Raw genomic sequence first — 25670 nt, forward strand, 5'->3', positions numbered from 1 at the left:
AGTGACTTGTACTGCAGGACTCAGAGCCAGGACCTGTATCGAAGTCTCCTGATTAGTGGTCATGTCCTCCACTTCATACTCCAGGAGATCTGGGTTTCTTAGAAGTACCGAGATAGATCTTTGTACATGCTGCATACGTGTTCTCCACCCACCCCCAGCCAGGGGACTGAGAGAGCCCCTCCTCCGCTTCCTCGCCTGCCCTCAGCCCTCTTCTGGTCTCCCAAGCTGTAGCGAGGGGAAGCATGGAGCACCCCAGATACACTAGGAGGGGATACTCCGGGAAGGGGCACCCCCTGTGGTCCTTTCCAGTTGCTGGGAGACCAGGAGCAGCTTGTTACGTTGTTCTTTTTCTTTGGGACGGGGTGCTAGGCCCAGCCTTCCCCACCTCCTACTCTTAAGAAATAAGCATCCTACAGAGTATCTCCTGGGCTCCATTTGAGCCGATTTGGAATCCAGAGCTTCATGGCTCTTGCCCCTTCTTGGGTCTTTTGAGCTCTTCTGCTGTGGTTGGTGACTGGGCTGCACCATGCTGGGGGACCCTTCGTGTAGGTGCAGTGGCCTTAGAAGGGCAAAGCAGAGCTGCCTCCTTTCCTCTTCCCTTCCCTGCCCTCACCTCCTGCCCTGTCCCATTGAGGAAGGGAGAGAATAACTTCTCTAGTCACAGGATTCCAGTGCTGGAAGGGCCCTGAGTGGCAATGTAATCCCTGAGACAAGAGTGTCCCCCCCCCCACCAGCATCCCCAAGTGATCAGCCAGCTTTAAAAGCTTGAGAGCTCTCCAGCCAGAGGGTATGATATTTCTGAGACAGCCCATTCCACTACAGGACAGCTCAGACTGTCAGGACATTCTTACTGACCTCTGCCCTGCCTCCTGTCACTCTTCTTTTTCCTTGGGCCAAATGGAAGAAATCGGCCCCCTCTTCCACATGATGCTGCTGGAGACAGGTACTTCAAGATGGCATCTGGTCCCCTGAGTTCTCTCCTCTCCAGGCTAGAGATCCCTAAGACCCCTGCATTACAGATGAGTGAACAAAGGCTCTGAGGGGAAGAAGGGCTGATGGTGTCCCCATGAGGAGTTAGCAGCAGACCCTGATTCAGATTGAGGCCCCCCCCCCCAACCCATCCGACCCTGTTGGTCCAGCTGTCCTGCCAGGAACTACAGAGACCTGCCCTCACTTGACCTCCTTTTGCTTCTCCAGCTGTAGATCCCTAGAATAAATGTGTTCATTAAGTTTGTGATAATGCAGCTAGAATGTTGATTTTGTCGGGGTACAGCCTTATTTTAAGATAGGTTCAGAGTCCTAGAGAAGGGAAGCATTTGTTGAGGTGACACCTAGGCAGTGCGGAGGAGCCAGGAAGAGAGAGAGAGAGCAAGAATCTGTCCTCCCATGTAGTGATTTGGTGCCTTTTCTTAAGTTAAAGATTCACATGATTCTGCCTGTAAAAGTCCAGTTACAGCAAGAGAATGAGATGAGGCTGACATCTGGGTTAGCGTGTAGAAATGAGATTTTTGTTGGGCTCAGATATAGGTCGGTATTTGCATATGTGTGTATGTGTATGTGTGTGTCTCTCTGTGTGTGTATGTGTCTCTGTCTGTATGTGCATACACTGCCCTGAAGTCCTGGGCAGGAGGGGGGATGGTGTAGGCCTGAGACACTGGCACCTGCCCACTTTGTGTTCATTGCTGGGGAGACAGATGGAAAAACGAGTTCCTGCCCTCCAGGCCTTTACAGTCAAATGGGGTGGAGAGAGGGGGCAGAGGGGAGCTCAGGAATCTGCAAAGGGAGGTCCCAGGTAACATCTCCCCAGGCAGGTTTCTGTGGGGTTGTGTGGAGCTTGCAGAGGTCCTCAGTGCAAACCCGGTGCCCTGGGAGCATGCTGGTGGTTAATTTGTCAGCACTGTACTTCTAATAAAGTGCTGCTTTGGGAGAGGATGAAAGTGAGCAGTTTTTGACTGACAATTCATTTTGGTTAGAAATTCTTAATAGGAAAATTAAGGAGAAAAAAGGATTTTTGTCCTGAAACATAAGATCATAATTCTGTTCAAGAGATGTTTGTTAAACATCCATAGTGTGCAAGGTGCTGGGTTCCAGAGACCTTCCCCTCAGGGAGCTAACATTCTCTCGGGGTGGCCAAGGCTGTGTGGTCCACGGTGTGGAATGGAATCCTGAGGTAGGAGCCACGGAGACCAAAAGAAGAACCACCATGTAAGGAGGAAAGACACTCACTTGGGGGGAGCCAGACAGGTACCCTAAGCTGGGGGCAAAAGCCAGTTGGGAAAAGTACCTGCTTTGCAGGAAGCAGGCAGTGTAAATAGGAGTGTACCCATTTTACAGATGAGGAAGCTGAGGGTGCTATGTGACATGTGGGGAAGGACATGAGCTTTGTATCCTGGTGCAGCTATATACTGCCAGGTCCAGGTGCCCGTCAGGAGCTGGGCAGGTTCCTCCTCCCGTGTGGACTGCACGGCCTCCCGGGGCCCTGCCCGCTCTACGTCGTCTCCTCCGCAGCCTCACTTAGGCACACCAGCGAGTATCTGACCCGGGCTGTTGCATGAACTGCGTCTCTTTAATTATCGATCTTTAAGGCATTTCTTTGTTGGTTGGAGCCAGTTCCCCTGAAACAAGATGGCGGGTTGCTTTAATGCTACAGAGAATTTGAGTGCATGTGGTTTGTTTTTTCTTCCTTATTGGAGGAGCCTTGGCGAAAAGTTCAGGAATGGGGGGGGGTGCAGGGGTTTACTTTCAAGCCATGGTGCCCACTTTCCTTCCTCTTCTCACGTGTGGTGAGTGTTGATTCTGGATCAGCTTTGTCGGCAAACGCCGCTGGGTGTGTGGTTGGCTCAGGCGACTCTGTTCCTCAGTTTCCTGATCCAGCAGTGAATGTTCAGAGACTGGGCTGGAGGCAGACTTTCTAAGCAAAATGAAATGGCAAGCAGCCCCTCTTTGATCTCAAAGCATCTCAAGCTCATAATTTGACTTGATTATTGGAAAACTTTGGCATGGGCTGAGCTGAGGTCAGTCACTGGTGTTGCTCGGGTGCTCTGAGGTTCACTTTTCTTGCAGCGGCCCTGTGAGGTACAGAGCAGAAGTGTGATCGCTCCCATTTCCAAGATGGGCAAACTGAGGCTTCCAGGAGGACTTATCTGCTGCTGCACAGTTGCTAAGTGTGGTCTGAGGGCACCTGCCTCTTCCTGAGCCCACAGACCGTAGCCCGCCAGGCCCTTCTGTTCTGCAAGACCTCTTGAAGTCTGTCCAAGTCGATGTCTCAAGTTTGTGCCTCTGGGGCTCGTGCAGGAGCTTGGGGGTCCATCAGGGCTTCAGGATCCACCTTTGAGACAAGCATTTCTCTTGTGCTTCCTGGGGTCACTCATTTGGTCCTTATGACAACCCTGAGTGAAGGGTGCTCTTATTATCAGCCCCATTTTCCAAATGAGGAAACGAAGACAGAAAAGGTGAATGATTGTGTCTGAGGCAGGTTTCGAGCCCTGCTCTTCTGACTCCCAGTCTGGGGCTCTCTCCACTGAGGCCCCTCCAGCTGCCTAATGAGTTGAATATTCATAGAGCTGAGTGGTTGTAGTGGCCCTGGTATTGATCTATGTATTTTTTTAAAATATTTATTTTTATTTTAGCTAGGCAATTAAGTGACTTGCTCAGGGTCACACAGCTAGTAAGTGCCAAGTGTCTGAGTCTGGGTTTGAACTCAGCCTCCTGACTCCAGGACCAGCGCTCTATCCGCTGCGCCACCTAGCTGCCCCTTGATCTGTGTATTTTGTCTGTACTTGTTGATGGACATGGTCAGAGCAGGTGCTCGGGGGCTGTTTCCCCACAGCTCTGGGTCGCAGAGCTGGAAGGGACGTCCCTGGGGGTATAGCCTGCACCCCCCGGGCTGGGGAGACTGAGTCCTGGCCCTCTTCCGCCTGAGGCCTTTTCTTTCACTTGTCCTCCCCCAGCCCAGACATTGCCCCGCCTCCAACTGACTTTTGACACATGAACTGCTTAAAGGAAGAAGCCTGTTTTTCGGTTCCTTTTGCCCAGCACCAAGATTTGGAGAAACTTGAAGAATTTTCCATTAGTAAATGTGTTGCTTTCTTCTTTGTCTCTGCTCTGTCGTAACCTGACACCCCCCTCCCTGCCCCCCCAGAGGCTCATTGATGTTGGAACTGCTAGGGAGGCCTAGACAGCCGCAGGGCACCCGATCAGGGGAAAGCCACCTGTGCCCTCCCCTGGCCTGGCCGTGGTGGGTGAGGGGCAGGAGAAGTGTCCTCCTTCCCTGGGGATGACAAAGGCCCAGGGCACCCAAAAGAGGACCCAAGCTGTAAAGAGAATAGACAGCAGCCTCTGAGGGGGAAAGCTACTGTAGACATTGTCTCCATTTTACAGATGAGGAAACTGAAGCTCAGAGGACCTTCTCCAGCAGGGTCACGTAAACTGGGCGCAGAGCTGTGGTATTGACTGCATCCCATACTTTTCTGGACCCCCTGTCCCTTGTGACCTGTACATGAGCCTTCACAGCCTTGACCTTATTTGCTGGTCACAGTGCTCTGAGGTGGACGGGTTAAGTGAAGGGAAAGAGGCTCGTGGGTCAGGTGACCTGCAGCCCTCCTGACCACACCGCAAGGAAGTGGCCCAGTGAGAGTCAAAGGATGAGTAACAGCTTTCAGCTTGGACGTGGGTCGTGTTTGGAAAGGGCAGGGGCTGACTTTGTGGGTTGCCAGGGTGCATGGCTGCGGGGAGGGTTCAGGCCCCCTGACATCCCCCCAGCAGCTTGGTGTGTGGGCCAGGAGACGGACTGCCCGGGTGTGAGCACCCCGAGCTGGGTGGTGGTGCCGGGAAGAAGGCCTGGCTCAGGACCCTGTGATGTCCCTCATTATTAAATGTGACATGGAAGATGCCCCAGTGAGGCCCGAGGAGTCCTTCTGGGTCAGAAGGCTTCAAAGAGGTTTAGCTATGTTAGAAAAACTTAGAAAAAGCCAAGCAGTGTTGGCAGCCTGAAAACCTACTCAGGATTTCTTTTGTTTGCCACTTCAGGAGACCTTCCCACAATGGTCACTTAGCTCCCAACTTTTACACTGGGCACCCTGTACATAAATAATGTTTGAGCACACATCCCCAATGTGCGTGGTTATTTATGAATTAGAGACATGGGCCAAGCTGCTGCTAAGCGTGGCTGTTCCAAAACTTCCACAGAAGTAGACATTAAAACGGAGGAGCCGGCCGTGTTACAGGGTGCCTCTGCAGTTCAGTGAGTAGGCACGTGGTCGGATATGCGTGTTGGTGACTGACTGCATTGAAGTGGGGAGAGGCTGGACAGCCAAATGAGTGGAGAGTCTGGGCCAGCGGGGAGCTGGGGGGCATTTGATAGCTGAAGGGACACAGGAGGGAGGGAGAGAGAAGGGTCACAGATGACCCTGGGCTGACCAAAGGGTGGAGGGGAAATCGAGAGGGTGGTTTCAGGGGAAAAATAATGTAATGAGAGCTGTGATGCCGATTCCGTTCTTTCCATCCCTTCTCATCCTGTCTGACTCATTCTGCCTCCCCCAAAATGAAAGGAATGAAGAGAGGCAGGGCTTTCACCGTCACTGCCGAGAGCTCAGAGGCCTCCCTCCAGGGCCCCCTGGACAGCCAGAAAGGGATGGAGGGGCAGCTCTAGCTAGGAGCAAATTTAAAATGTCTCATTGAGGACCGTCTTGCTGTGTTTCCTCTGGCACAACAGCCAAATTGCTAGCAGTACCTGTGCAGCTACTGCTGTGGGTGCCCAGGAAAGGGAGATGTGGGCCCTCTGTTGCTGGGGAGGGGGGGCAGTTTGACCTGCCTTCCTACCCACTAATTGGCTGGCTGAGTCCCATGGGGTCAGACCCCAGCCCACTTGGGCTCAGGCTGCAGGCCTACAGAGCACTTTCCTTCCAGCCCAGAGTCCTTCAACACTTTCCCAGGGTCCCAACGGGATTCAATCCCAGACCCACCTTGACTTCAGGCCCACAGACCCTCTCTCCATTGATGAGAGTTAAACCCTTGGGTTCTGTGCTTCAACTGAATCAAGTGCTGTGTGGACGTTGGAGAGTGACTCATTAGGCCAATCACAATTAATGGCTGACATTTTTCTTCCAGATGTGCTTTGACTGTGGTGCCAAAAACCCCAGCTGGGCCAGCATAACGTACGGGGTGTTTCTCTGCATTGATTGCTCCGGCACACACCGCTCTCTTGGGGTTCACCTGAGCTTCATTCGGTAAGTGACCTTTGCCTTCTTGGTTCTGGCCCCCCTTGGTGGTTTGCTTCTTTTTTTGTTTTTGTTTTTGTTTTTAGGCAATTGGGGTTAAGTGACTTGCCCAGGATCACACAGCTAGTAAGTGGTCGAGTGTTTGGTCTGAGGCCGGATATGAACTTGGGTCCTCCTGACTTCAGGGTCGGTGCTCTATCCACTGCACCACCTAGCTGCCCCTGGCAGTTTGCTTCTGGGCTTGCCATGGTTAGAGTCGAGAGATTAAAGATGGTTCTAGAGGTTCTCATTTGAGTGAGTGAGTGAATGAATGAATGAATGAATGAATGAGTGAATGAATGAATGAATGAATGAGTGAATGTTTTATGCAGCGCTTCCTGTGTGCAGAGTCCTGTATTAAGCGCTGGGGCTACAGACAGAAGAGTCAAAAAGTCCCTGCCCTTGGGTTGGGAAGTAGTGCGCGTGTGCGCGCGCGCACACACACACACACACACACACACACAGAGGATTCTTCAGCTGCCAGTCTGGGCCTTAGGGGGCACCAGCCAACCCCCCTGAAGTCGTTTCCTCTGACGAATCTTATCTGTTGTTAACATTGAAGCACCCAATAAGCTGAGGACTTTGGTGGCAGGACAGTTGGACATGTGTGGGGGTCTCTTGTCAGGTGTACAGCTCAGTGAAAATGGGAGTGGGGGCCTATCAGAAATGTAAAGAACAGCTCTCAGCCCCTCGTGGGAAAGGACCAGCTTGTCCATTTTTACCTCATGATCTCACCGGAGCAGACTCCTGTTAGTGATGGTGAAAATCTGAGCCCACCCAGCCTGGCCTCTAACTTGCTGTGTGTCTTTGGACAATGCATTTCCCTCTCTAGGCCATCGGTTTCTTCCCTTTGGACTAAACGATCTCTAGGGCCCTCCTCGATGTGAGCTCCAGGAGCAGTGTCACTGAGTTCTATGGGGACAGGTCCTGTGCCCAGGGAGGGGGCCCCATCAGTGTTTGGGGGATGCAAGTCTGCGTGCACACAGTGGAGTCTCCCCTTGGACCCTGTGCTGGGGGATGCCAGAAGGACCTCATCCTCCAGGGTCTCATTTCTAACAGGGTCCCTGAGGTCAGTGTGATGGATGGCCTCACCCTCAGGGACTGTTCCCGTGCTGTGGCATCTTCCATAGCTTTCTGTTTCATCTTGAGGTCAATGTGTGGCATCTGACAGGCTTGGAGAATTAGCCTCCAGCTCTGCCTTGTTTAATGGCATCAAAGCAGGACTTTGGTGAAGGCCTTCTTAAAATCTATTAGAACACATCACTGAGAAGTGTGAGCCAGGAGTGCCACGCCTTTTTTTCTCTCTGAGAATTGATGGAGACCGAGGTGCCCCCAGGCACAGAATGAGATCTGTTCAACAGTTTTACAAGGACCAAGCAGAGGGCCTGAACGTCAGCTTCTATTGTGTTCTAAAGTGAACACGAAGGTGCTTTTCCATGGGTCAGGGCTTTGGAACAAACAATGGACAACGTAACTATAATCAGGAAGACAAAAGAGGGCGAGGTACAGGAGTGTGGCTTCGTGACCTTTCAGCAGGCTTCTTCACCTGTTGTCTACTGCGTGAAGTCATCTGCTTCTGGGCACATTTTCCTGTGGAAATTCTGTGTCAGGGAGCTGTCCTGCACCACAGCTACCCAGACTCAGATACGTGCATCTGAATCAACGGCTTGGGGTCTTCAGTCGGGCGGCCGTTGTTAACAGGACCTGGAGTGGGTCCCCGGCCTCCTCGTTGCTACAGACTTTGCAAAGGTGTTTGTTCCATTAGATTGACTTTCCAACTTCCAAGCCACTTGTGGAGGTTTCTGAGGTAATGACACTTAAGCCAGCTTGTGATGAGCCTTGGTGTCATTTAGGAAGTCGTTCAGGGGGTGAAAGCCAGTAGAAATCGTCAAACAAAGCTGTCTGTTAATATAGCGGGAGACTTGAAAAGCTTCCCTTTCCACGATTGATTTGGTCTCTCTCTCTTTGCTCGTGCCCTCATCATTGCAGCTGATTTGATGCTGGCTATAGAGCAGGCAGCGCTTCTTAAATGGCAGGCCAAGACTGAAGGGGTCACGAGTGGAAAAAGTTTAAGAAGCCCTGGACTAGAGGAAGGGGCTTTAAACGTCTTTGAGGAGCTGACTTTGTAAAGATAACTCCTTTTTTCTCTTGATATTATCAGAGATCCCTCAAACAGGAAAAAAAAAATCATGATTTAAAACTTTCTGTAGAACTAATTAAAGCCACTATATAGGAGAGCCTCAATCCACCTTGAGACTTTATAGACCATTTAGATCCTGTCCCGAGCCCGGTGTTGAGGCCTTTGGAAATGGACCTGTAAGGATGAGGGTCCTTTGCTTTGCTTCTTTAGTCACACTCTCTCTTTCCTGCAGGACCAAATTTAAAATGTCTCATTGAGGACCGTCTTGCTGTGTTTCCTCTGGCACAACAGCCAAATTGCTCAGGCTCCAAAAACAGTTACAGTTATCAAGGGTCCTTTTAGTATATTCTTGTACCTAATGGGAAGGGTTTGGTAGCCAATCGCGTATGTAAACAGTCTGATCTTACTGATTTTCTCAAACTGAAGTTTACTAATCCATTAAAATGAAAGTTTTTACATCTTTGTTGTTGTTTGATTGTTTTTAATTGTGTCCATCTCTTTGTGACCCCATTGGGGGTTTTCGTGGCAGAGATACTGGAGTGTTTGCCGTTTCCTTCTCTAGCTCATTTGCAGATGAGGAAACTGAGGTGAACAGGGTAAAATGACTTGCCCAGGGTCACACAGCTAGTGAGCGTCTGAGGCTGGATTTGAACTCAGGAAGTCTTTCTGACTTCAGGCCTGGTGCTCTATCCACTGCACTACCAGCTGCCCATCATATCTTTGAAGCGGTCAGCATTATCAGAAGCTGCAGAGAAAGTAGGAGGAGGAAGGCTTTAAAAGCCCCTGGGTTTCCATTCAAAGATGATTGCTAACCTTGGTTTTGGCAAAGGGCACTGAGCTGGGAAGGAAGCTTGATTACCAGGACGTGAGAGGGAGTGGGTGACGAGGCGGCAGGAGGGGCCAGCTTTTGAGGACGTGGGGGCCCATGTCGTCAGGCTTGAGTTAGCGGTTTACCTCGATGCTTGTGTTGGGAAACATTTTTACTGATGTTTTGTCTTTATTCCCATTGTTCCATTAGGGTTGCTGAAACGTTTGGGGTGTACATAATTGTTCTTGAATTGGATAAGGCTGAAAAAAAGCTCACTGCAAGTCAGTCAGGAAGCGTGAAATGCCTGCTGTGTTCCTGGCACTGTAACAAACAGGAGAAAGGGGCTGAAATGCCCAGCCAGCCCCCCTCTAGCCATGTGCCCCCGCACTTCAGAGACAGAGAGCGAGGTCTTGGATCAACCGTGCAGTCAGTCAGAAGCCATTTCTGAAGCCCCTGCTTTGTGCCCGGGGGCAGTGGCAGCTTTTGGTTCCCTTGTTTCTGTAGCTGAAGCTGCTGCTGGCAGAATTGTGTCCAGGCCGTCAGCCCCTGCCCCTGGAGCGCTCTCCCAGGGCCTGCTGAGGCCCCAGCGACACAAGCCCAAAGAACGGTGGGTTTTGCTGGTGCTGTGGTCTTGCCTTCAGCTCAGCCCGAGGGAGTCTCCCCTGCTTCTCTGGAGTCTTCCCCTCATCTTCCTAGTCATCCTTCTTAGAATGCAGTCTTGGTCGTTGCCTCGCCCCACCCAGTGGCCATCCGCTTGGTTTCCGGTTCCTTGTCCTTTTGTACGGATCTTGTCTGTGCCTGTTTATTTACCTGGTGTCTCCCCTGTTAGACTGTGAGCTCTCTGAGGGCAGGGCATGTGTTTCTGCTTGTCCTTGTGCTCCCAGGGCTTAGCACAGTGCCTGGCACATAGAAAGCGCTATATAAATGTTAACTGTCATTATCATTCATAGTTTTCTGCGTGGCTGTATTATTTAAGTTTTAAAGGCCAGACCGAATCATTGCCCACCTTCTCTTGGGACCTTCAGAAGGCATATCTAGCCAGGAAAGGCCACGATTAAAGGGCATCTTGACAGGACCTGCCCTCGGCATCTTCCTGGCTCTTGGTCAGCTCTCTGACCTCTCTCCCTTCTCTTTAGGGCCAAAATGGCAGAGGGGAGCTGTTGGTTTTCTTGCTTATTTAGGTGTAGATAGTGATGCTATCTAGAATAATCCCCTGGTCATTTGGCCACAGTAGGTGCTCAGGCCGCTTTTGGTGAAGGAGAAATGAATAGGCTGCTCACATCTTTCTCATATGTCATCCCGTTCTCATTTAGTGACCTTTCTAATGGTTTGGAGATTGGGATCTGAGTGATTTCTCTGGTGCCAGCCAGCTGGCAGCCTGGGGCTCTTCACTTGGGTTGTTGGTGCTTCACTCCTAGACTGCCCCCTCTTAGCTGGGGGGTGGGGGTGGCAGCTAGAGGCTCTGCTCCCAGGAGGGGCTGAGTAACAGCAACCCTTGGCTCCTCCTGCCTCTTGTCACCGCCGGTTGGGGAAGGGCACTCACCTGGAGGAAGTCAGGCAGGGACTTTCTCCTGCTGAGTAAGAGCCGGCTAGTGAAGGGCTCAGCTGTGTGCAGCAGACGAGCCGGTTCGCAGCGTCCCCAGCGTCCTCTCTGCCTGCCCCTCTGCTCTCCTCTGGGGCTTGGAAGAGGCTCATTGGCTTGGTTTGCCTTCCCTTTCCCAGGATCCTGGGGCCATCTGGTTCTGGACTGGCCTCACATCTGACGTGTAGGTGGACCCCAACACCAAAGCATCAGGGTTGCATGGAGTTCTGAAACTCTCAGAAACCTTCAAGTTACCTTCTCTCGCTCTCCACCTCCCCCACATGATATGGTGCTAAAAAGCTGTGTTAAAGCTGTGAATATTCTCTTCCCTTAGGTCTACCGAGCTCGACTCTAGCTGGTCTTGGTTTCAGCTGAGATGCATGCAAGTTGGAGGGAATTCCAATGCTGTAAGTTTCTCTGGGGGTGGGAGGGAGGAAGGAGTGACTGTTTCTTTGACCGTCCCCCTAATAACTAAGGGAGGCTAAACATAGAATGTCATTTGTGTTTCACATGTCAGATAGAAGTTTACAGAGCGGGGCATTTCAAGGGTCAAACCCAAGGGCATGACAGATTTCCACATCATGACCACATCTGAAATCTGCAAGGAGGCTTAGCCCCCTGGGGGCCCTTTTTTTTTTAATTTTTTATTTTTAACATGTGTTTTTAAAACTTTGGGTTACAAATTTTCTCCCTTCCTCCCTCCCCACCCACCCTCATTGAAAAGGCAAGCATCTCAATACAGGTTATAGATGTGGAGTCATGTAAAACACTTCCATAATAGTCCTGTTGTGAAAAACTAAGTATATTTCCCTTCATCCTATCCTACCCCCCATTTATTCTATTCTGTCTTTTGACCCTGTCCCTCCTCAGAAGTGTTTGCTTTTTATTATCCCCTCCCCCAATCTGCCCTCCCCTCTATCAACCCGCCCCTTTTCAATAGAATGCAGCCTCCCAGATGGTGATGATCTGAGAAGATGGAAGAGGATTGGGTTGGGGGCTGATGTCATGCTCAGCACTAGCATTTCCATGCACCCATGCACATGTACATGCATATGTACACACACACACACATATATATGCACACACACATACATACACAGCGCTTTGAGGTTTCTACTTTGAATAGATTCTGACTTTGGAGCTCTTCTCATCTCCAAATTTGCTCAACGTTTGGACTTCCCCCAGATACGGGGCAGCCAGACAACTCTGATCTTTCGGGGGGGCTCTGGGACTCCATTCACTCTGGGGGTACTGGAGAAGGCCTCAGAGTCCTGGACCCTCAATCAGGGATGGAACGGCTAACAAATCATTAGCTAAAAACAGCTCAATTCCAAGATGGTCAGTTTCCTTCTGCAGAGGTTCAGCTTCCAAAGTCAGAATCTATATATAGGTGACCAAATTAATTTTAAATTAATTTATTTATAACCCCTGTTAATTAGATGGACATTTGTTTTATCTTGACTTGAGCACGTTTTACTTCAAGTTTGGCGGAATTTAAGGTGTAGAAATGGTAGGAAGCTCAGAGTCTAGCTCCAGTACCAAGGAAGATCTAAAGCCACCCGAAGCCACAGGAGGAGGCTCTGAGGGGCTGCCTCGCTCACCGCACTCAGTCGGACGCCTTGGCCTTTGGCCATGCTCGGTGTAGGGGAAGGTTCCAGGACAGCCCTTCGCAGCATTCGCTAAGGCATAGCAGGGGAGAGAGGCTCAGGGTGGGTTGTCACTGATAGTAATGGCAGCTGGAGAAGAATGGAGTGTGAACAGGGGCCCTGCTGTAAGCTGTCCACTTTCCTCAGCATGGGAACTTCCCTGACTACAGAGAAGAAGGCCCGTGGACCTCCTGCCCATCTCAGGAAGCAGCCCTAACTCGGGAGTCACAAGACCTGGGTTCAGGTCCTCCTCTGATGCCTTCTACCTGTGTGTCCTTGGGCAAGTCCCTGAACCTCCCTGGGCCTTAGTTTCCTCATCTGTAAAATGAAGGAGTTGGACTAGCAGATCTCCAAGGTCCCTTCTGGCTCTAACTCTGTGATTCTGTGATCATTCAAATGGACCAGCGGCTGGTTCTAGAGTCTTGAGAGGCAGCCGGCTCCGGTGAAGGCAACAGGCGCTCCTCACAGGGTCATCAGCCAAGGGCTGGAAAGGAACTTGGGAATTGTCTGGTTGGCCTCTTCACTTCCGGATTGGGAAACTGAGACCCAGAGAGATCCCCAGGGCTCACCCAACATCACCTGCATCTCCTCTGGGTCACCCCGAGCTTTAGAGTGGGCAGGACCCTTGGCCCTCTAGCCCGGTGCATCACTGACTGATTGGGCCCAGTCCAAAGGCCCGTCTGGATCTTTTTGGAGTTGGACTCTGCCTGTCAGCTCTCCCTCCCGCCTTTGTGTTCTCTGCACATTCAGTGACTGTGCTGGCTATACCTTGGTCCAAGTCATTGGTAAAAATAGTCAGCGATAAAGGGACCAGCCCGGATCAGTGGGGCTACTGGATACCTGCCGGGTTGCCATTGAAACATCAGGGACTCCTCTGAGTCTGGCCTTTTAACCAGTTAGGAATCGAATTGCACTCACATCCAACCCATGGAGAGCATGAGCTACTTTACCAAGCACTTCAATAAAATCTAGGTCAGCCGTGCGGTGTTTGCCTGACCTACCAGGCTAGCCATCCTGTCCAGAAAGGCAGTGAGGTTAGGATGGCACGACTGGCTCTGCTGAAGCCAGGCTGGCTCTTTGGGATCACTGCTTCCATTTCTGAGTGTTCATGCTCCCTCTTTTTAATAATATGTTGTAGTATTTTGCCAAGAATTGAAGTCAAGATCACTAGTCTATAGTTTGCAGGCTCCATTCTCTTCTCTTTGAAAATGAGAACCTTGACCCTTCTGCATCCCTCAAGTCCTGCCCCATTCTTCCTGACCTTTCAGTGCCCAGTAAACATTTCTGTCAGTTCTTCCAGTATTTGAGAAGGTAGCTCATTTGGGCCTACTGACCTGAAATGACATCAGCTCCTTGTGAGGAAGGATTGTTTCATTTTTTGTACTTGAATCCCCAGCATCTGGCATGGTGCCTGGCACATAGTAGGTACTTACTAACTGCTCGTCGACTTATCAAGGACAATTAGGTGTTCTCTTACTATCTCTTCCCCGTTAGTCATTTTTGTTCTGTCATTGCTAGGCCAAAGGTGGCTGTCCTGAGCTGGAAAAACAGAAAGCGAGATAAGATTTGAGTCCACACAGTGGCTGTGGGGCTCCTCCATACCTGTCTGTGGTCCTCAGCCTGCTGTGCCCCCCGGGATCCCCTTATCCTGTGGCAGGCCTCTGGCTATGAGGCACCTCCGTGCCTGGCTGTGGTCCTTGGCCTGCCATGCCCCCTGGGCTCCCTCCCTCCCTCCCTTGCCCCCACACTGTAACCTTACCGATCCTTACAGGACCATGGGAAGTGCCCAGGTTCTTTGTTAAGCACCAGGGGTGCAGTTTGACCTTAAGTACCCTATGTGCCTAAGCATGCAGAGATACGTTGTCTTAGTCTCTGTAAACTTTGGGAGCAGAGAAGTTGCTTTGAATCTGTTGATGAATTCTAAATGAATTCAAGGTTTTCTTTTTTTAAACTAAAGAGATTGGATAAACAAAACACATTTTGATTAGTGTCTCCCAACAAGTGAGTTGTGGAATACACATTTTCATGATCTCCTTTCATGGTAAGCGGCAGCTTCTAGTACTGATTTCATTCTCTATTTTTTACAGTCTTCCTTCTTTCATCAACACGGTTGCACAACAAGTGATGCCAATGCCAAGTATAACAGCCGTGCTGCTCAGCTTTATCGGGAGAAGATCAAATCTCGTGCTTCCCAAGCAGCTCGGAAACATGGCACCGATGTGAGTATAGAGGAGGATTCGTGATTCAGACGGGTGTCCCTGAGCGGGCTGCTTTCCATGTGGGCAGAGATGTGTGGCTGCTGGGGCGGTCCTCCAGGGCCCAGCCCCTCAGCCCAAATGCCAGGCCTTCCAAGCCCAGTGGCCTGGCCAGCATGCTGAGCCCATGCTCGCCTCTCTGCCCCTTGTGCTGTGGGATCTTTGCCACGTCTCCTGCCTCGCCGTGACTGACGTTGCGGATTCCTCTTGCCGCCTTGCTCCCCAGCTGCCCTGTTCAGGTCGGGCCTGGGCCGCAGCTCCCAGCTGGCCCTGCGCCTTGGTCCCCACTGCCGCCTGTCACTCACACAGGAAACCTCATCCCACCCCTTTTACACCTTTCCAGCTGACTGATATGCACAGAAGTGGAGCTCACGGCTGAAGCGGCTTTTCAAGATTCCCATCCCTTCCCTGAAATGGAGGAACACCAAATTAATAAGTAGAGATTTAAAGTTGTGCTCTTCTGACCTTGACAGACACCACCAAACACTAGCACTTCCACACACCAAGAAGAACGAGAAAGAGGCCTGCGTGTGAACCCCGTCTCTGTTCCATGCTGTCTTCCCTGCCTGGGCCGCCTGCGTTTCCTTCTCTTCTGAGCATTTAAAAAATGTTCTGGTGCCCATCTTGTCTTTCTTTTCTGCTCCTCTGGGGCCTGTAAGTGCGGGTGAACAGAATTGAATCTTTGACTGTGTTGCGGCCTTGGGCCTGGCCGTGTGAGTGCTGGCTGGTGCTGGGCAGCGCGGTGGTTGGGGAGCTTGCTAAGAGGTTGCTCCTGTTTGTGGAAGAGGGTCAGTCCCAGCCGGATTGTCGGACTCTGACTGCCAGGTCCAGCACATGTAGAGTCTGGACCGCTTAGACTGAGGGATTTCCGGGCCACCCGCCTGACCGCTCCTCCTTGGTCTTTGTGGCTGGATCTTCGTCCAGGCCATGCCAGTAGCCATGGGTGTCCCCCAAGGTTCTGTCCTCAGCTGCTTTCTTTCTCTTCTCTACACCCTCTGTTTCTCAGTGTTCTCCATGCAGGACATCCATGTCTCTGTGGCCAAGCCTAATGTCTTTCCTGAGTTCCCAGTTCACGTCACTGACTACCTCCTTCATAGCTACGTTTAGATGCTGTGTAGACGTCTCGAACCCAACAGGACCAAAACGGAGCTCCTTGTTTCCCCAAGCCCACCTTTCTGCCAAACTGGCCTGTTTCTATTGAATGGTCACCCGTGCTCTTGGCCTTGGCATCATCCTTGGCCCTTCACCCTTTCTTGTCCCTCCCTGTCCATATCGTCATGGCCACCATGGCTGCTCAGATGCACAGGGCGTCTTGCATCCATCCAGAATAATCTCGTGAACACATATGAAGTGCTTTCTTACTGTGCACAGAACACTGCGTTGGGGGTGGCAATATAAATACAAAAGCGAATAATGGTTTTAGCCTCTTCCTCCACATAGCTCCCAAATCTACTAAAACCACAGATTCTGCCATGTCGTGCCGCTGCTCAGGAATCTTCTGTGGCTCCCTCTCTCTTCTGGGATCAAGTGCTGACTCGTCAGCTTGGCCTCAGCCTTTGCAGATTTATTTGGTGCCCACCCCTTCCTTTTGTGGCTCTGTCCTAGCTAAACTGGCCCCAGACTCAGCATTCCGTCCCTCTCTCCATTCTTTGGTCCGGACTGTCCTGCAGGTTGGGGATGGATCCCTTGCTCACTTCCATCTCTTAGCATTGTTAGCTTCATTTAAGGTTCCTGCTTCCTCCAGGAAGCCATTCTGGATCCCTTCCTCAAATCACGCTCTCTCCATTTACCTATTGAAAAGTCCATGCCATCAGAAGGCCGGCTCCCCATGGGCAGGACGATGTTGGCTTTTGTCTTTGTGTGCCCTGGGCTGCCCAACGCTGCACCTTACGGGTACAAATGGATCGGATGCAGACAGGTCGGAATGAGACGTGAGCCCCAGCAGGAGGAAACTGAGGAGAGAGAAGGACAGAGGCCGATACTCAGGGTCAGAGAGTCAGCCCCACAAGCACCTTTTGGGAGACACACGTACAAGCTGCATGCCTGTAAGAAAAGGCCTGATGGGTTTGGGGACCCCCAAAGCCTTGGAGTCCACCCTGCGATGCTGCGCTGAGAGAAGCTAGCTTCCAGGATGAAGAAGGCGCTCCGGACTTTGCCCTGGGCAGGCTGCGACCAAGCTCTTTGCTTTCAGCGTGGGTGCCCCATTTTAGAGAGAGCTGGTGATGAATGGGGTGAGCATCAGCTGAAGGAAGCGGGGACTACTGAGTCTGCAGAGGAGAAGGCTGTCGTCGGGGAGAAAGATTAAACTCAGGGGTGGCACCAGAGGACCGTCCTTAGGAGCAGGAGAGAGGTACCTGGAGGCGTCCCCACCGCCAGGGCTGCTATCCCCCAGTGGGACGGGCCCCGGCAGAGGGCTTTGTGCCCAGGTGTCGGCTGGGCCGGCTGCCTCTGAGGTCCTGGGGTCAGGGATGGTCCCCGGGGCCTGAGCACTGCCTTGTGTTTCCGTTTCAGTTGTGGCTGGAGAGCTGTGTGGTGCCGCCATCGTCCCCGCAGCAGAAAGAGGAGGATTTCTTTGCATCCCATGCTTCTCCCAAGGTAGGCGATGCGCTCCGCCTCATTTTGTCCAGGCGTTTTGTTTGTTTTGGTTTTTCCCCCGAATGATCTTATTCTTTCATGATGAAGGTCTTCTTTCAAGGCGGCAGCTACATGTGGAGTTTGGGGAACGAGGGAAAATGGCCTGCCCCGCTGTTCTTGGGAATCACCTGCCACACTGGTTCTGAAGGAGGCTGGTCTTTTTCCGTTGCCAGTTTGGGGGCGAGAGCTCTGCTTCAACAGCCGGACCCACAGGGCTCTTCCCCGCTTGGTGCTATCCCTCTAACTTGAGCGGGATGAGGGCGATTGAGAAATATCTGTGTCCATGTAGAGATCGGCTGTTGAGACAAAAACGCCATGTGCGTTTTAAGTGTTGCTCTTCTTTATTCATCCAGCAAGTACTTACTAAAGGCCAGCTCTTCGCAAGTGCTAAGAGCTCTCTTCGCCCTGGGTCTGTGGCCCTTTCTAAAAATTCACTGGAGACAGCTGGGGGCAGTGGAAGGAGCCTGAGTCCCAGGCCCCGTTCTGCCCCTCGCTCCCTGGGAGGCCTTGGCCAGGCATTTCTCTACCTGAGCCTCAGTTTCCTTCTCTGTAAAATGAAGGGGTTGGGTTAGAGGATCTCTGAGATCCCTCCAGCCCTGGGGCGTCCACTGTCCGGGAGTGTGTGTGGCCCCCCGGGGTGAGAACAGGCAGTGCATTATGGGTCTCCTTGCTCTGAACTCTTTGCCCCCTTTTCTTTTGCTGGCCTTGGAGGTGATTTCTGAGGTCTCGCCTCCACACGCTTCCTCCACGTAGTGAAGGCCGAGGTTTTACTCGGAGACGTCACCTTGCCCCCTTTGGGCCACCCTCAGTGCAGCAGTGATCTCATCCTGCTGTGATCCGCTGGGAAGAGATGAGCCGTCTGGGGAGCCCAGCCTGGGGAGAAGGCCGTGGGGACGAGAGACTGCCGCCTGGTTGTTTTAAACAGTGTTTTATTTTGGCTGCTTTGGGGTTTTGCTCACCCATAGCTCTCCTGCTTGCCCCAGGTTAGCGGCCCAGAGTGGACATCAGCACCAACAGAGCCAGGTCCTTTCAGACCGAGTTCTTCAGAAGCCGTAACAGAGAGCTCCGAAGGTAGAGTCGTGGGCGCTTCTGTTTGTAATTAGAACAAAATGACGATTCTGGGAGAAGTGGGCAGCTTTCACGTGGGGCCGGGTGTGTTGTAAATACATCTGTTTAACATTTGTAGCTTTATTTAAAAAAAAAAATTACACAGAAGTCACCAAGAATGTGGATTAGATGAGTCAGACTCTTCCTGCCACCAAGTACTGTGTGTCCCTGAGTATTTTTTATGATCCCGCCTCATGCTGGTACCACCGGCCTTTCTGGTAAGGAAAGAGCCTGGGAATCTTCGAGTCAGAAGGCTTGGTTTGGTTGGCAAAGGGATAAGGAGGTTTCCTGGCCCAGAAGGGACCACATGGGCTTGGCCTGCCCTGAAGGAGCTGAAAGTCCAACATGGGAGGGCCTTGAATGCCACACTTAGAAACTTGTGTGTTTCAAGGCAGTGGGGGCTCTAATTGATGGCTTTGGGGCGGGGAGGTTACGTGGCCAGACCTGTATTTTAGGAAAATGATTTTGACTGTAATGTGGGGGGAGGGTTGGCAGAGGCAGAGACACAAAGAGTGACCAGTTAGTCCACACCATAGTATAGGGCCTGAAGTAGAGGCAGCAGGTAACCTGAGCTAGGATGGTGGCCATGTGAGTGGTGATAGGAGGATTAGAGAGGTGTGGAGGAAGAATTGACAAGATTTGGTCATTGATGATTTACAGTGAGTGTGAGAGAAGAGGCAAGAATAATTAGGTCACATAGTTGGGTGCCTGTAAGGAAGGGTGAGTGTTTGGGGGAAAAGAATAAACTGTTTTGGACATGTTGACTCTGAGGTGCCCGGAAGGCATTCAGGAGGTGTTCAGCAGGCAGTTGGCATCGCAGGACTGGAGTTCCAGAGAGACTTTGGGGATGGATCTGTAGTGTAGAGATGATATTTGGATCCACAAGACCAGATGAGATTGCCAAGGAGAGAGCACTGGGGGGCATCTGTACTTAAGGAGTGAGGGAGGGATGATGGACCAGTGAAGGAGACGAAGGAAAGAGGGGCAGGGGCATGGATGCCCAAGGAGGAGGACAGAGCCAATGTGATTAGACTTTGCAATTAAGAGATAATGAGATGTAAGAGACCAACAGCCATTCCCCAGTAGATTAGTAGCAAACGTGTCTCAAAAAGAATCGAATGGTCTTGGGACCCATGGGAAGTGATGTTCTGAGTCACTCAGAGGGACACATCCGAACAGCTCTGTGGTTTCATGTCTCCCCCAGCAAATGGGCAAAGTGACCGGAGGTGGAAATACTCGATGTTGGAAAGAAGGGCACACCAGTGTGTTGTTGATGGGGCATGAATGGGAGGGCTCTTCTGGAAAGCAGTTTGGAATTCTGCAAGGAAAATGGCTCAATCGTCCATCCCCCTTGACCCAGAGGTAGGGCTTTTAGGCACGCTCCCCGAGGAGTTCGGCGGTAGGATAGAAGTCCCCACCGACGCCCGGATGTCAAGAGCTGTACAGAAGGGGAGACAAGAGCTGCCCAGGAGCAGCTGGACGAGCCAGGCCAGGATGGGCGGAGCCGGGCTGGGCTGGGCGGGGCAGGATGGTATTGGGGTGTACAAAATGGCCAGTGTGGTGAGCAGCGACGTGAGGACTGATGCAGAGGAAAGTGAGCAGAATGAGGAAGATAGGCAGTGGCTGCAGCAGCGTTGCTAGGAAGCTGTGCGCCATCCCAGTATGATGGCCACGCATGCGCCCAGTGAAGACACAAAAGAGCGTTTCCGCCTTCTTGGCAAAGATGGCAGCGACTCTGGGCGTGAAGCCCGATAGGTCAGGCCAGACTTAGCTTTGTGAACCAGGTTTTTCCCTTTTCTTCTGTGTTACAAGGTTGGCTTTCTGGGAAAAGAGACGGAAAGGTGTTGGCAAAGGTTGGTGATGTAAAACCAAAAGCTATCCATAAGGATAATTTTTTTAAAAAGAATCTAAGAGAGAGAGAGAGAGATCCTTGATAACCAGAGTGGGGGAGTGCCAAGTAAACACTGGGCGTAGAAGCTGGATTGCAAGGGTTTGCCGAGGGTAGCGACCTGGAGGGGATGGCAGGACAGAGGGAAGGTCCCTGGGGAGCTACCCTTCCCACCTCATTTTTACAGATGAGGAAACTGAGGCTTGGGGGAGTGACTCAGCGAGGGTCACCTAGGCCGTGAGTGGCAGAGTCAGGGTTGAAGCCCCGTCCTCTGTCTAAATCCAGTGCTCTTCCCCTTGTACCTGGTCAGGCACCTCCCCCAGTGTTCAGCCCAGTGTCGTGCACACGGTAAGTGCTTAACAAGCATATGTCGAACTGAATTCCACGTGATTGATTTCTCCTTGCTGCCAGCCAAACTCACCTGCTCTCTCTCCCTGGACACAACAGTTTATGTCTGGCCTCTGAGCCTTTGGCCCATCCCTGTCCCTACATTGTTCTGCTGCCCTGAATCCCTAACTCCTGCCTAACAAGAGTCCTGTGATAAGGCCCCTCCCCCCCACCTGTTTTCTGTTCCCTTCCAGAAAAAAAAATCACCTCTGTTCACTTCGTTGTACTCATCTGCACATTCCTTCATTTGGGAAGACCTGCATTCAGAATCTGCCTCAGGCAACGGTGTGGCCCTGGGCACATCACTTACCCTCTCTCAGCCTCACTTAAATCCACTTTACATGCGAGTGCAATGTCAGAGGACAAACAGCCATCCCCGTGCCAGAGAATCAAATACGGTGACATCTGTAAAGCTCTGTCAGGCGTGTGATCCACACTCTTGGTGTAGAGCTGGTGCCCCTATCGAACGGGAGCCTTTTTACCTCGAGATGGGGCGAGATGGTCCTTGTGGTGTCCACAAGGCAAAATGGAGGCCTGGGAAAGCTAAACCGGCGCAGGAAGGCTCAGGGGGAGACGGGCACTGCCAGGGTTGGAGGGCCTAGAGGGGCAGCCTGCCAGCAGCTTTGTCTGGGCAGTCACGAGAGTCACACCTGCCTGTGTCTCCTGGCTTAGGCCCAGATGAGCCATGGGAAGGCCAGCCGGGGCTCCCTGAGCCAACTCTCCCAGCACCCTGCTCTTTAAACGGGGCTGCTGCCCCAGGGCAGCGTAACCTGCTGAGCTTTGGGCCCTTTATTTATTCACCTTCCCACAGAAGGGTGTCGGGGACAAACTCCGGGTCTCCGTTGTCTCAAACAATGGCTTTGGCCTCTTTGTTGTTTTTACCCTAGAGATGCCCCCCACCCCTGAGCACTAGAAAGGAACCGGGGGATTCCCTTCAGTCATTTCCAGATTCTCCCTTTCTACAGAACAGAAAATGGCGGTGGTGAATATCTTGTTTTTACATCACCTTCGTTTTCCAGCGTTGGCCTGCGCCATCCGCCACCCTGAGAGCCATTCCTTAGGACAAAGAACAAAATCTTGAGATTGTTGTTAATTTTTCAGTGGTATCCTACTTGTCAGTGCAGCCGTGTGCATCCCTCCCCCCACTGTTAGATGGTAAGCTCCCCCAAGGCAGGAATCGTATTGTTCAAAGAAGAAAGCCCTTATTCCCTTGGGGCTTGTCTAGCTCAGGGTCCCACCACCCACCACTTGGATCTCAAGCTGGGAGGGCACACAGGCACAGGTTGAATCTCACCTGGTGCACTACTCTTATTTCCAAGTCACAGAGGAAGACAAGGAGCATTTCTGTGACCACCCACCTTGGCAGGCAGGATCCCAGGTGGGCTTTGGCCTCCGTCAGGCCTCCTGCTGACTGCCAGGCCCAGGCCAGGGCTCCCTCTCCCCTGGACCATGAGCAGTGGCAGCGCAAGGGCAGACCGGAATATTGTGCAGCCCCCAAAGGGATTCTTGACAAGGTTGAAAACTTGACTCTAGGTTTCATGGATTCTGCTGTCCTTGGTGAAGGTGTCACCACCCAGTCAGGATATAGTGACAGAAGCCGAGGAGGGAGCTGGCACGGGGGTACCCATTACAGGTCAGACTTGCTTCATGGGCCAGTGACTTCCCTTCTCTGGGCCTCAGTTTCCCTATTTGCATTCCTCTTTTTCTTTTTTTTTTTTTCTTTTCGGCTGGGCAATGGGGTTAAGTGACTTGCCCAGGGTCACACAGCTAGTAAGCGTTATGTGTCTGAGGCCAGATTTGAACTCAGGTCCTCCTGAATCCAGGGCTGGTGCTCTATCCACTGCGCCACCTAGCTGCTCTATCCCCTATTTGCATTCCAAGGAGAATCAGACTAGATGATTTCCAAGGTCTCTTGCACATCAGAAATTGGGGCATTTCTTTCATTTGCGTCCTGCTGGACACAGAAATGGAAGACCTCGACCCCTTTCTTAGGCCCGTGAGACCCTGTCCTTTGGCTGTGCCTTTTCAGCTGGCTTTACTGTACGGAAGGGGAGATGATTTGAGGCCTCAGTCCCAGGAATTGAGGCTGCTTTGTAGTCTTAGAGGTGAACTTGGGGACCTTTTGTCTCTGTGCAGATTTGTGTAGGGCTTGGACACACTGTCCTCTGGCCTGTCAGGCCCCGTCTGCAGGGATTCTGGTCCGTTCTGGGCTCTGCCTTTTAGGAAGGGACATTGACAGTCTGGAATGTGTCCAGATGAGGGGCCTGAAGGGCTGGAAGTTGTCGCCTCAAGGGGTGGATGAAAAGATATGGGCATGTTTGTTTACTGAAGAAGAGAATTTGGGGGCTGTGGCAGCAGTCTGGAAAAGGCCTTGGGCCTGGCCTGCTTGGGCTGCTGAGCTGGGAGGGCCAATGTGGACTTGACAGAAGCAGCTTCCTAACCAGGAGAGCCGTGCAGCTGTGGCCGAGCTGCTCTGTCACTGGAGAGCTTCGGGAAGTGGGTGGAGGAGTGTTTGTCAGAGGTTGGCCATCGCCAGCCCTGAGCTCCGGGCTGTGTCTCATGGGCATGTGTGCTCTTTACTGGTCTATACCAAAACCTTATTGCCAGTTAGGATTCCCAGAAGACCAGAGCTGGCTGGTTGTCCCAAGAGTCCCAAACCTTATCCCTTTGCCACCCCAGCACCAGCTGAGGCCAAGCATTCATTTACAAACTCCTGCCCTGGGTTTTCCTTCTCTTAAGAAGCCTGGGATACGAGTTATTTGTGGACTGACTGCCGACCAGCCATTCTGAGCTCCACTCACTGATCTCGGGATGTTAGAATCGCCTGTTCTTGGGGTATTTGCAGATTTCCAGTCTACACACATTTTAGGTGTCTCTCTCAAGATTGTTTTTAGATCACCTGTCTATGAGGTAGATATTGTCGGGGCCAGGCGTTTCGATGTACAGTGAAGGTCCCTGTGATGAGGAAGTAGCACAAGGAACAACAAGGAAGAGCTAGAGACCGGACTGTGTGAATGCACAGCCTGTCTGGAAGAGCCGGCTTTTCTGTGCTGATCCCAGTGTTTTTACTTGCAGGTGGACCAGAGCACGGACCCAGTGTGGACGGCCTGAGTGTGTCCCCGAAAGCTTCCTTAGGTACTCCCCTTCCCCTCCAGGAGCCTGAGCACCTGTCTTAGTTGTGAATTGTGGAAAGAGAGATGGCTGTGTTCATGTGGTTTGGAAGGTAACGCGGTATTCTGACGGCCATTCTGCCATCGGCGAAATCGAATTGATTCCTGGTGTTTTATTCCATATACGTGCTACATTACTTATCTTAGGCATTTTGAAAATGTATGCCTCATTCCACATCTGTAGTCCACCACTTCTCTGCTGAGAGTCAGGGGACACGCAAAAAAAATTAACTTTTGAGAAAAGTACCGTGTTACCATCTTTCTGTGCCACTTATAAAACAGAACAAACAGCAAAGGGTTTGGTTGAAGCTCTAAAAAGGAAATCACATTGATTTTTTTTAGCATGCTTTAAAAGGATTTTTACTTTTAACATCATTTAAAAAAATTTTTCTGTTTCCAATTCTCTCCTTCCTTCCCAACCCAGCCCCTTTCCAGAGGCTCCGCCAGCTGCCGCGTAAACAGGGAGCTCTGCAAATCAGTGTGCTCCTGCATGCGACTCCTGCTCTTTGGCCCTGTTGGTGCATTGTCTGACCGACGGCCATGAACACGCCCAGGCTGAAAGCACCGAAAATTCTGTTGTTGAAAGTCCCTCTGGTGCTGGGCCTGGGTCTTCCATGTAGCATGTTAATTCAGAAGATGTGTTATCTTTGTAACTCTGATTTACAGTTAAATCTCTAGAGTTAGTGTTTTTGTGGACGTGGGAAACAAAATCAAAAGGCTGAAGACAATATTATTTCTGTTTAGCTGAAGTAATAATTTTTTTTTTGGCAGATGTTTCCTCTCTCATAAAAAAGAAACCAACCCAGGCTAGAAAGGGGGTGAGTATCATGTGCACACTGGCCGGTCCCGTTGTTCCGGGCCTGTTTGTCCCCTCAGAAAGTCAGGCCTTTTGCTTTTGAGCGACTTTTTTGAGCCACTTGGTGATGGGTCTGAGTGGGACCGGGGGCTGGTTATGGGGGTTTGTAATGGGACAGGGAGTGAGGTAGACAAGAGGAGCTTCGTAGACTGCCTGAGCATAATCTTAGCCGTCACACACGAGTGAGCATGGTGGGAAACAAGTGGCCCTTTGTGAACGAGGCAGTCACTCCACCGTCCCGGTGACCGTGAGTCTTCTCTTCCAGCTCGGGGGCAAGAAGGGAGGCTTGGGGGCCCAGAAAGTGAGCAGTTCGAGCTTCAGTGACATTGAAAAGCAGGCCCAGGCGGTAGAGAAGAGGAAGGAGCAGGACGACCTCCAGGCTCCCAAGGAAGAGTCCATGTACGTGGGGGAAAGGGTGCGAACCCTGGGGTCCTCCCGGTGTAGGGGCAGCAGCTTCACCCGGGCCTGACACCATGTTAGTGTGTGGGACGGCTCCGCCGCTGCCTCCGCAAGGCACTTTGCCTCTGCTGGCCTCAGTCTCTCCAACTGTCAAATGGGGATAATAACAGCTCCCAACTCCAAGGGGTGTTTTGGGGCTCAGATGAGATAATACTTGTCAAGTGTTGAGCCCAGATCCTGGCACACAGTAGGCGCCTAATGAGTGCTCATTCCCTCTTACCTGTGTTGATGGTCTCTTGCATGTGCCCACTAGGTGGCAGCAGAGGCTCTGTGTTAACGAGGCCTTGGGACAAGCTGCGATTGACGCTGGTGCTTTATTAATGACATGAGATGAAGACAGCTTCATCCTGGAGATCTGGAGGGCTCTTCAGACATGAGTTTGGAGCCCCACTCCTTCCCCCACTTCCCCGAGGGCTGTCACTGACCATAAACAGACCCACGCAGGGTCCTCAGGGCCACGGCAGCCGCCCACGTGCCCCTG

At 51.8% G+C, this 25670-nt stretch overlaps 1 protein-coding gene across 1 annotated transcript in view; it reads left to right on the forward strand.

Moving 5' to 3' along the window:
- Window positions 1-25670, forward strand: part of ARFGAP3 (ADP ribosylation factor GTPase activating protein 3) — a 55995-nt gene that overhangs the window by 1007 nt on the left and 29318 nt on the right. The window contains exons 2-9 of the mRNA XM_027854236.1: window positions 6109-6227; window positions 11122-11194; window positions 14521-14652; window positions 17200-17283; window positions 18306-18393; window positions 23780-23839; window positions 24646-24692; window positions 24996-25129. Of these exons, the coding sequence (XP_027710037.1) occupies window positions 6109-6227; window positions 11122-11194; window positions 14521-14652; window positions 17200-17283; window positions 18306-18393; window positions 23780-23839; window positions 24646-24692; window positions 24996-25129 (737 nt within the window). The remainder of the gene's footprint in view (window positions 1-6108; window positions 6228-11121; window positions 11195-14520; window positions 14653-17199; window positions 17284-18305; window positions 18394-23779; window positions 23840-24645; window positions 24693-24995; window positions 25130-25670) is intronic.

Source organism: Vombatus ursinus, unplaced genomic scaffold, assembly GCF_900497805.2.
Source record: "Vombatus ursinus unplaced genomic scaffold, bare-nosed wombat genome assembly UNPS02010394.1, whole genome shotgun sequence".
In the NCBI taxonomy this organism is placed as follows: domain Eukaryota; kingdom Metazoa; phylum Chordata; class Mammalia; order Diprotodontia; family Vombatidae; genus Vombatus; species Vombatus ursinus.